At 42.3% G+C, this 9,935-nt stretch overlaps 3 protein-coding genes across 4 annotated transcripts; 1 reads left to right on the forward strand and 2 right to left on the reverse strand.

The window, feature by feature from the left end:
- Positions 1-45: 45 nt before the first annotated feature.
- Positions 46-2,106, reverse strand: LOC138630234 (R-spondin-3-like). The gene is made up of 5 exons (XM_069714437.1): positions 1,734-2,106; positions 1,207-1,386; positions 842-982; positions 573-719; positions 46-438 (listed from the first exon to the last, which is right to left on the reverse strand). Exons 1-5 carry the CDS (start codon positions 1,840-1,842, stop codon positions 248-250), a joined length of 768 nt encoding a protein of 255 aa, XP_069570538.1. The 5' UTR covers positions 1,843-2,106; the 3' UTR covers positions 46-247.
- Positions 2,107-4,106: 2,000 nt separating this feature from the next.
- On the reverse strand, positions 4,107-7,154 carry cenpw (centromere protein W). Of its 2 annotated transcripts, XR_011311624.1 has the most exons (4): positions 7,010-7,154; positions 6,787-6,900; positions 5,692-5,769; positions 4,107-4,336 (listed from the first exon to the last, which is right to left on the reverse strand). XR_011311624.1 is itself a non-coding variant. In XM_069714412.1 (3 exons), exons 1-3 carry the CDS (start codon positions 7,094-7,096, stop codon positions 5,743-5,745), a joined length of 228 nt encoding a protein of 75 aa, XP_069570513.1. In that variant the 5' UTR covers positions 7,097-7,154; the 3' UTR covers positions 5,364-5,742. The 2 variants fall into 2 exon arrangements, 1 of the variants encoding a protein (XP_069570513.1); XM_069714412.1 differs by lacking the exon at positions 4,107-4,336 and having other exon boundaries at positions 5,364-5,769.
- A 334-nt stretch (positions 7,155-7,488) lies between these two features.
- Positions 7,489-9,878, forward strand: hddc2 (HD domain containing 2). Its single transcript, XM_069714390.1, has 6 exons — positions 7,489-7,569; positions 8,113-8,234; positions 8,633-8,739; positions 8,829-8,893; positions 9,015-9,153; positions 9,283-9,878. Exons 1-6 carry the CDS (start codon positions 7,495-7,497, stop codon positions 9,435-9,437), a joined length of 663 nt encoding a protein of 220 aa, XP_069570491.1. The 5' UTR covers positions 7,489-7,494; the 3' UTR covers positions 9,438-9,878.
- The last annotated feature ends 57 nt before the right edge of the window (positions 9,879-9,935 follow it).

Raw genomic sequence — 9,935 nt, forward strand, 5'->3', positions numbered from 1 at the left:
AAAAAAAAAACAGTGTGTAACAATCCTCCAAAAGTTGCAGGAAGATATAAATTGAACCAAAAACAGGTTTGGAAATCACAACATAAAACATACAAGCGCGTCCACATAAGGTCAAATGATGCAGCAAAGATGCTGACTCATCATTACTGGTGGATTGTATTGGAAAATGTACTTTACATCAGCTGGATAACTTTTTACAATTCAAACTAGTTCTTCAAAGTTTTTAAATTACAGAGCAATGTACTCATTACAACCTACTCGGCCTCTTTTTGATGACACACTTCCTGGTCTCTGACACGTGCGGGCAGGGGTCGCCGTAGACACTCGGGGAGCGCAGGACTTGTCGTGTGCGCGTCTCCTTTCCCCTCCTGGAGACTCGCACGCCCCGTTTGCGAGCACACGGACCCCAACCAGACCAATCTCCCACCTCACAGTGAGCTACGGGAGAGGGTGGACAAATTAGAAAGACACTCATTTGGTGGAAAGGTATAAAACTGTAAGAATATTTTAAAAAAAAGACGTGTATGCTGAAATTTTGCACGGATGTTGTTGGGATGCTTAAAAATTCTCACTCGGGGGGATGCACTGCATCAGCTGTACGTCGGGCTCAAACCCGCTCGAGCAGGTGAGGTGGCACTGGCCGTGGAGAAAGTACATATCTGCTTCGCATCTGACGCACATGTTCCTCCTCACACACAGCTCGCAGCCCGTGGGACACTCTGTAGGACACAGGGGGACACGCATTACACCGTGGTGTCACTTTCTGACGTCGTACAGAAACCCCTTTCAGTGATGCATGCTGGCTGCAGGAATACATGTCGGAACAGTGGCACTGCGTTACCCGTGCACTCTCTCAGTGCCGCGTTCGCCGTCAGCCCCTTCGGGCAGCTGTTTTCACATCTGCCTCGGAACAGGAAGTGGCCCGGATGGCAACGCGTGCAGAAGGTCTCGCTGAAGCAGGAAGCGCAGTCCGCCGTGCACTCTGCGGGGAATGAACCGTGGTCAGTGCACAGCGGCCGCGGTGTCAGGACACCGAACGACGTTGCGTTCTGCGGCATCAACTTTCATCAGTTTTATCACAGACAAGATTATTTCAGACCTTCAGTTCTGTTAAATAAGACCCATTTAATCGAGTTTCGTCTCACGCAAGCTTTCTTATGCTAAAACGTCCTTCCGCCACTCCTGCACGTGTTCGCTGGTACCTACTGGTGCAGGTGCTGACGTACGGCGAGCGCATGCCGTAGTGCCCTCGGGGACAGGAGGACAGACAGGTCCCCCGCTGCCGCATCCCATCCAGCTCCAGGTGAAAGAAGAGGCGGGGCTTGCAGGACAGGCAGCCATTCAGCGCCGAGCATGTTGCACATCCTGCCTGGCAGACGCTGCTCCCTGCCGTGGGATAGAGAACAAATAAGGACATGAAACTTATGTGCGGGATGCGTGGCTGATTTGAGTCTGAATACAAAATAACTGTTTTTTACTTTTACCGTTTGTGCAAATGACGCACAGGACTCGGTAAATCTTACAGGCAACTAGGTTGTGTGAGAACATGGCCGAGCTTTGACATGTCTGATAGCTAGTAAATCAAATGGAAATCTACGACCATATTGTTCCAGAAAGATCAAACTTATAGTGTCCGTCTACCGTTTGTTATCTTCAAAGATAGAGCACATTTCACAGGCGCTGTAGCTAACAGTAGTACTGAAGATGTGGAGATGACGGGTCTGAATACTTACGTCGGCATCGCGGAATATCTGTGCCGTGTTGGCCTTTTGTGAGATTCATGAAGTGCAGGATGCAAATCAGCGACGGTATCTGCATTTTCCTTCGCCTCCGGTACGACATTCATCCAGTCAGCAAACACTCCACGCTTCACATCCCAAATCCCATGACATGCATTTCAAAAGAGTCGGTTTAGTTCTCTACAGGATTCATTCAAACGGACCCGTGTGGAGACTCCAGCCTGGGCAACACAGCAGAAGAGTTTTCTCCGGCAGTCAAATACCGTTTACATCCCGTCAGATCCATCAAGGTGGCAGACTGACACGATGAATGCAAACAGAGGAGAAACCATCACATGACAGACGCAGACCAGATCTAATGTAAAGTTTGGGACGACTGCTGTCGTCTCTGTTTCCCAACCTCCTCCTCCTCCTCTCTCCTCTCTCCTCCTCCTCCTCCTCCTCCTCCTCTCTCCACTCCCACATCAGCAGTGTCTGCAGCTCTGAACCAGCACTCAGGATGTGAGTAATAACACCAGACTGTCCAAATGATAAATTAGCTTATTGGAAACATTCATCCTCATCTGTCACATACTCTATATTTATTAGTCATACCACCCTTAGATGTTTGTCTCCCACATTAACCTTTCACTCCCCTCAAAACTGTGTTTTGCTCACTATATGTTCACTTGAATGTTGGACCCTTGCTGTTCAGAATTTGACACGACTGCCGTTTTCACGTTCATTGAGAGAAAGTTTCAGATTTTTAAAGACATGTAGGTATGAGCAGGATTTTGGGACATCAAAACTGGAAGCAAATCTAGTGTGATGAGTGAAAAATAAAACCTTTAGCACGCATACACTGAAAACAGACTTTCATTCGGAGACATTTTGGATTTTTTTCCAAGAGGGCTATGGAGTAGATGTGATTGTTTTGGGGGTTTTTTTCATTTAAGGAGGTAGTTGAATTGTGTTTGCGAGCTTGTCAAGTACAGCGGTGAGCCAAACAAAGAATATGCGAGGCCAAACGTGGCCCCAAATTCGGCAGCTCCGCTATAGTGCTGAATTCTCAACAAAGAGTGCATGAATAATTTGGCAAATAAGCCATTTAATCAATCATCATTAAATTATAAAACTGTCAAGAACTTCATCTGTCAAAGTTCCTTATTTTGTAAACTAGTTTTTCAAACGGCTCTTTTTTTCTTTTTTAAAGTCTGTAATTCATTTTGTCAATCATTTGTAAAGCACTCTGAATTACCTTCGATTTGTTTGGAAGTTTGATGGATTGAATTTTGTGTCGTCCCCCAAAATTCACAGTGTGCCAAAGCACTGGCATGCAAACAATGTGGTACACAGCAGGTTGTTCATTGAGCCTGTTCAGAGGTGACAGCAGCTCATCACCTACACAAACCTCTCTGTTATTCTATCTTGTCCCATTTTAAAAATCACTTGCAGATCTCATGGTGCAGAGGGAGCGTGTGAGCTTGAAAACAAAATCGCTCCTCATTTGGTTCCATTTAAAATAAAATTGCATGACTATATTTTTTAAGCATTTAATCACAACATCAACACCAACTTCACAATTATGGGTAAGATACATTTAAAAAAAAAAAAAAAACATCCACCGCAGAGAGACTGCAACTCCCACGTGCCCACACTTTTCACTTTCTGCTCGACTTAAGCCGTGATCGTGCGCTGTGTGTTTTCTATTAAGACGGGTTGACAAAATGAAAACCAAAACTACAGGATGATTTGACAACCTCCCAATGACAAAACATAACTAAAGAACTGGAGGTGTCAGAAAGGATCTGCGATTCCCACAAACATGCTGGAGGATGATGAAAGTCTCTGTCCTCCAGAGGATTTGTTGTTTGGCACCCTGGTGTGTTTTATCAAACTGTTTTGGGAACTCTGTGGTTGTTCTTCCACTTCTCCAAAACAGATCTCAAGCCGACAGTGTTCCAACTCATGCGGCAAGCTTTTCTGGGAACTGCTTTCCCTCTTTAATTCATGTTTTTGTTCTTTGATCCACAAACTTTCAGAGCCCGTCAATTCGTATAGCATCAGCCTTCGGCGATACGGCATGTGCTTATTTCTTGTCCATTGATACGATGCGACGAGCTGCGGAGTCAGGAACCCAAACAGCAGCACACTCGAAACGTGTGAAACCATGTGGTCCTTATTAAGACACGCAAAACTTCTTGGCTTGTCTGGGAAAGATAATTCAGCAGTAGCTCTGCAGTTGAGCTGCTTTATCTGTAAAAAGATAAGAGACACAGCTAGACATGGGAGCAGGAAAAGGGCTTCAACTGGCTGGCTTCCATTTTCAGCAGGTACTGACACGAGTGCACGCATAGAGCAGGAGAGGCTACTTTATTTGGACTAGGGAGGATGTGTGCTTCTCAAAACATCTTTACAGGAGGACAATAGAGAGGAGCCCCAGGATGTGCTGCTGTAGAGTGGTATCATCAATCAATCTGCGTGCAATAAATAGTATAGATCATGCCTGTCAAGCACACATCTCTAGAAGAGTGCTAATTGATTACCAAGCAGCTGGAGACTCGACAGGGAACGAAGTTGAGATAGTTTTGAAAACAGATGCAGGCATGTTATTGAATCTAAAAAAAACGAAAGAAAAAAAAACAACAACAAAAAACAGATTTACCCAGAGGACAGAAAGAGAGAAAGACTCCCAAGAGAGCTGTGGAGGGTTCAAAAGGTCAGATTGGAACGGGTCCACTAACCCACTAACACCCTCCTGACTCGGGGAAATATGAGAAAGCGCCGCTCGCTGGGGTGCCAGATCACATTCCTAAAGAAAATAACCACCGGAGGCTGAGAAATGTCCCAACTGTCAAAAAGAAATCAGGACAATGAACAATGCCAAGCAGAGGAGGGGACCAATATAAAACACATGGACACATCATTTCTACATGAAGCCATCTTCATTCCGACACAAACGCTCAAGCTGAACTTTTTGCACTTTTGTATTCAAGCACTTCCTCTGTGGTCACGACTCAAATAAGTCTCAGATTGGTGTTTAAGAAAGTCAATAAAAAGCGAGTCAGCGGTGATACAAACCAAAAACTGCTTTTGGATCACCACTAAGGTGCAGACGTAACATTTTCCATCATAATTTAGCAAACACTCTCCCGGACGATAGAGCAACTTTACGACACGAGAAAGCAAATGTCTCCGAGAAGAGCCCTGCGATGAGCAGGATATCACCTCAGAACAAAGGTGATCCGAGTGGCGTGAGGAATTTGAAGAGGCCGTGCAGCGTAAATCACTGACCATGACGGACGATAGAGAGCGACGCAGACGGGAGCTGAAACTATAAATGTACTCCGAAACATCCCAAAACTCAAGTCTGGCTTTTCATTAAAAAAAAAAAAAAAAAAAAAATCTTTGTTATTATCGGTAGGAGTGTGGTATATCGTATTGTTCACACTTATATCGGTGTCATTTTTCAAATATCATCTGGTAATGTGAATGTGACATAAGTTACAGACACACAGCAACAATAAAACAAATAGTTTTACGTATTTTGTCATGAACACCCTGAAAATACCCTTCATACTATTTTAGAGCTGCATCGCCAGCCCTAATCATATTTATATTACATCTTTTGAGTATCGTTAGCACGTTTCCACATTTGCTCGTTTGTATGTAGTTTTTAAAAGGTTGTATTCACTGCAGGCTCCAAAGACTTTTTCTTACTTTCAGGAGACCGTATAATGTGACGGTGGACCTGATTGCTGCAGCAGTCATGAATCTGTTAATATGGAAAAGCTGTAATCATTTTAAGTTGTGGGACTGAAAGGTGTTAAATTTAATAAGGTATTTAATAAAGATCATACAACTCGTGTGACAGGAAATAAATACAGAGTGTTTGCTTGCATAAAGAATACAATAAAAACACAAAAACATGGATTTCAGAAAAAAGCAAAAGGTAAAAAAACAAAAATATTACCAATGTCTTTCATAATAATGTCCATAAAAATGATGATGATCTTCACTATCTTCATCCTCTTGCCTTTTTGAGCACTTTCTATAAAGAAAGAAAGAAACATATATTTACAAACCTGTTTTCTTTACAAACTATTTGATTCCTGTAATTGTTAAGTTTACATTTGATTGAATCTGAACACATGCATATTATCTACATTCATTTGATTAAATAGTATAAATAAAAGTCAAATAACATGTTTATGACTTTTATTTAATTGGAAAAAAAAAGAAGCTGATCATGTTTATTTAGCACCTCCAGAGGTCAACATGCTTTTTTCTTTTTGACTGATTCCATTGATTTTTATAGGCTTAATTATTCACTTTTTTTGATCGACAAGCTTTCATTTAGACTCCAACAAGGATTCAGAAAACGTGGTGATGGAACTGTATGTGCCATTCCCAGAAAACAAAGCATTAAACATTTCAAACAACAAAAACATTTTAAAACTACAGTGTTCAAAAACCTGTAGCTGGTATTGTTTGAGTTCGACGTAACGAAATCATTTGTGACCATGAGAAAATCTGCTGTATCGACCGTTTCCCCGGTTAACATAAACAGAAAACCTTTTGTGTGCCTCGGGGCATACTTTATCGAAGTATAAACATCGGTAAAGTTTTTTTTTTTTTGAAGCAAAATGCCCAAATTTCAACACTCCTCATCTTTGAAGTGACACATTTTTTTTTTCTAAAATTTCTCAGTCCTCATTGAAATTTAAACTGGATCTCTGGAGGTTTTGGACTGTCGTACAAAGAAGCATTTTAAATCCAAGAAAAGGTGGTGGACACATGTTTGATCCAGTGATTAATCAGGATTTAATAAACCACTGTTGCAGCTTGGGGGGAGGGGAAGAGGGGGGGGGGGGGGGTTAATCCAACCTGTGATATGAAATAAAAGTAAAACACACCTTGTAGTCTATCTATCATTAATTTACGGTTCTCTCGAGCAGCATGTGATATAATTGCAGACAACGATGTCGGGATTTCCAAAGTTAAATGGTGTTAAAATGGGAGAGAAACGCGAAGCAACCGAGTTTAAAACGAGGCTTTACGAACTGACCTTGGAGACCGCTCTGACATGTTGAGCTCTGATCGTGGCACATTTCTCCTCAAAAGCTTTAGTTTTAGCCTCTTCGACCAGGTTGTTCAGGAAAAGGAGAGTCAGCAGTTCAATCTGAAACCACAGGAAGCATTTGATCTCGTTATTTAACCGGCAGCTGTGACGGCTGAGCTGCTTGTTAGCCGCAAAACAAAAGCAAGAACGGACGAAACGTCTAACTTACCATCGCCTCTGAATCCGAGCTCACGTTTATGTTGATCTTCGCTTTCGCTCTGATTGTGCTTTTTAGTTTGGGAGCCTTGTTCAGCATTTTGGCCGGCGTTGAGTGTGAACCCAAAGTTCAGCCCGACAAAATGTTTGTTTTCGAATCTCCCGCGTCCCTTACTTCCGGTGCAATTTCTTCTTCGTGGGATTCTTTGACTCTTACAGCGTCGCCGCTTGCATTAGTGCCATCTACAGTTCGGTGGTTATTTTCGATGCGTGTGCAAGCCAAGAAGGGAGAACTACATCATGTAAAGGTAAAATAAAAAAAAAATTTGGACACATATTGAAACCACAAACAGATAAATGATAATTTGACCAGCCTTAACGGTAAAGTGGAGAACATCCTTCGTCACGTCGGCTCATGTTGTTAGTGCCACCCAGAGGTTGCTTTGGGCTACTACATGAAGAAACCTCCCATTTCTGGATCCGGGTCGGCGGGTTATAATGGCAGCCACCATGGAGAAAACAGCCGGCATGAGCAATATGCTGCAGTTTATGAAACTTATTGGACAACTCAAAGTAAGACTTGACCTCAAATTCAGTTTGTGGTAACTTGGTTTTCGTCCAAACGTACCGAGGCTCATGAATATCTGAACCAAAGTGTCGAACAAGTCAACTCCATTTACAGCTGAGGAGCAAGAAAAGGGAAACCAGCACCTTGTTAGTGCAGTTTGAAAACAGGAGCTAAGTTATTTTTGAATAATTACACATTTATAATTCAGTATAAATTTAAAAACACAGGCATGTGTGTGGTATATTCAGATACTGTATGTATATGATTGACAACAGCACCCATAACAAGTTCCCAGAGCCCATAATACTGCTTTCAAATGTGTGTGCGGGTGGGTAATATTTGGTTTAAAGCTGTTATAAAGGATTACTTTATTTCATCTTTATTCACTTAATTTAAGTTGCACAGCACAAAGCTGACAAAGAGCTTTCAGATTGCGTCCACTATTCATGACAGCTCTTTAAAACAAAAGAGAACAATTCAAACTGAAAACGAAAAATCATGAGACGTACTGTATATTTTTGATGAGTTGAGGTCGATGTCACCTGCAGAGGGTGCCACGGACCGGCTGGGTGTACAGGAATGTGAAGAGACCTGAGAGTGTATCGGACCACATGTACCGCATGGCCATGATGTCTCTGACCATCACTGACCCCACGGTGGACAAAGACAGGTGGGTCATAGACACGCAGCAGAGCGGCTACATCACAGTATATCAGATTATAAACCTCAAGTTGAAAGAAAACTTTGAACATCTAAACAAGGTATGTTTGTATACTTGTATACTATCTTCATACTGTATATCTGTGTCAGCCCAGGCAACCCGCCAAAGGTGTTGGAGAACAGACATATTTTATGTCTGCAATCCCTAATTTAAACATGATCTGAATAGAGTTGGTAAATGATCTGAGAAACATACAAGCAGGAAGAAGCTTTTCAGGAAAATAAAGGACTAGTTCACCAGAAAATGAAGACTCAGGTATCACTGGCATTCTCTACTTAATGATTATTACATCTTTCCGTACTGTCTACACTACCTCATCGACTGTCTTCGCATCTGTCTGTCTTCAGGTGCGTAAAGCTGTCTCTTGTCCACGACATGGCAGAGTGCATTGTGGGAGATATTGCTCCATCAGACAACGTCACCAAAGCAGAGAAACACAGGAGAGAAGAGGCAAGTGACACAACAGTCGCACTGGATCGAACTGGAAGCTGCATCGGTAACATTAATCAAGTCAATGAATGATCTCCTCTTTTTCTCAGGAAGCAATGAGTCATCTGACAAGTCTTCTGCCGGAGGGACTCAAACAGGAGATTTACACCCTGTGGGAAGTATGGAACTTCGGCACCTTTGGTGTTTTTGTAGAGCTAATGCTTCCTGGTCACGTTTGTTATGATTATTTATGGATACTTAAATGTATTTGGTGAAACACACATCTTGTCTCATCTGCAGGAATATGAAACCCAGAGCAGCCCAGAGGCCAGGCTGGTCAAACAGTTTGACCTCCTGGAGATGATCCTGCAGGCTCACGAGTATGAAGAGCTGGAAGGAGCTCCTGGAAGACTGCAGGAGTTCTTTGACTCCACTGCCGGTACGTCTCTAATCTGTCCATCTCAGTCCTAATGTCATTGTAACCTTCTCGCTTTAAGTCAATAAAACCTTTTTGTCGACTGTATATATTTTGGGGTGCACCATTCTTTTTGTTTTTACGTGTCATTAGGTCGTTTCCAACACCCAGATGTGCTTCAGCTGCTCGGCTCCTTGAATGAAGAGAGAGGACGTCGCATGACAAACACCGATGGCACAAAGGAGCCTGGAAAAGCACAAACTGCTGCCGCAGCAGCATCTGAACACACGACTTCACACACTTCCTGACTGCAACAACACACGTGCAAAAAAAAAAGCTGAAGAGTGGGCGGACAGAGGTGCAAGCCTGAAACACACTGTACATTGTACAAGGAAGCACCAACAGGTATTATTTTTTTTACATTTTTCAGTGAGAGGATCTGTAGAAAACAATATGGAGGAAAATTCATGACTGTGCTGATTGAATACTTTGTCACTGTTTAATATTCATGTAGAGAGAATCTGTGATATTTTATTTATTTTATGCATATACTATTTTACAGATAGTACTTTATACCACTATCCATACATTTTTTTTATTAATGTTGCAGCACCACTTCAGAATTATTCAACTTTTAAAATAGCGTTAATGCGTTTTCCCACGCAGCCGACAGAGTATAATTTCTTACTAAACATGTAACAGCAGTATACTCAATAATTTGCATTTCAATAAACTTCTGTTTGACCGTGCTGCATAGAACTTTCACATGATGAAATTTTTTTACTGCATGTTTGTTGTGGTTTCTT

This window comes from Brachyistius frenatus, unplaced genomic scaffold (genome assembly GCF_029030835.1).
Source record: "Brachyistius frenatus isolate BFR_SWC_R1_liver_20210118 unplaced genomic scaffold, ASM2903083v1 Contig_130, whole genome shotgun sequence".
In the NCBI taxonomy this organism is placed as follows: Eukaryota; Metazoa; Chordata; class Actinopteri; family Embiotocidae; genus Brachyistius; species Brachyistius frenatus.

What these genes read in the sequence shown, in the direction of transcription:
- LOC138630234 (XM_069714437.1), bottom strand. Translation starts at nt 1,842, where the DNA reads ATGTCGTACCGGAGGCGAAGGAAAATGCAGATACCGTCGCTGATTTGC. An exon ending in GTACGTCAGCACCTGCACCA is followed by an intron (nt 983 to 1,206) that starts GTAGGTACCAGC and finishes CATTCCCCGCAG; the next exon opens with AGTGCACGGCGGACTGCGCT. An exon ending in GATGCAGTGCATCCCCCCGA is followed by an intron (nt 439 to 572) that starts GTGAGAATTTTT and finishes CCTCTCCCGTAG; the next exon opens with CTCACTGTGAGGTGGGAGAT.
- hddc2 (XM_069714390.1), top strand. Translation starts at nt 7,495, where the DNA reads ATGGCAGCCACCATGGAGAAAACAGCCGGCATGAGCAATATGCTGCAG. An exon ending in AACTTATTGGACAACTCAAA is followed by an intron (nt 7,570 to 8,112) that starts GTAAGACTTGAC and finishes TGTCACCTGCAG; the next exon opens with AGGGTGCCACGGACCGGCTG. An exon ending in AGATTTACACCCTGTGGGAA is followed by an intron (nt 8,894 to 9,014) that starts GTATGGAACTTC and finishes TCTCATCTGCAG; the next exon opens with GAATATGAAACCCAGAGCAG.
- cenpw (XM_069714412.1), bottom strand. Translation starts at nt 7,096, where the DNA reads ATGCTGAACAAGGCTCCCAAACTAAAAAGCACAATCAGAGCGAAAGCG. An exon ending in GCTCGGATTCAGAGGCGATG is followed by an intron (nt 6,901 to 7,009) that starts GTAAGTTAGACG and finishes CTGTGGTTTCAG; the next exon opens with ATTGAACTGCTGACTCTCCT. An exon ending in ATGTCAGAGCGGTCTCCAAG is followed by an intron (nt 5,770 to 6,786) that starts GTCAGTTCGTAA and finishes CTTTCTTTATAG; the next exon opens with AAAGTGCTCAAAAAGGCAAG.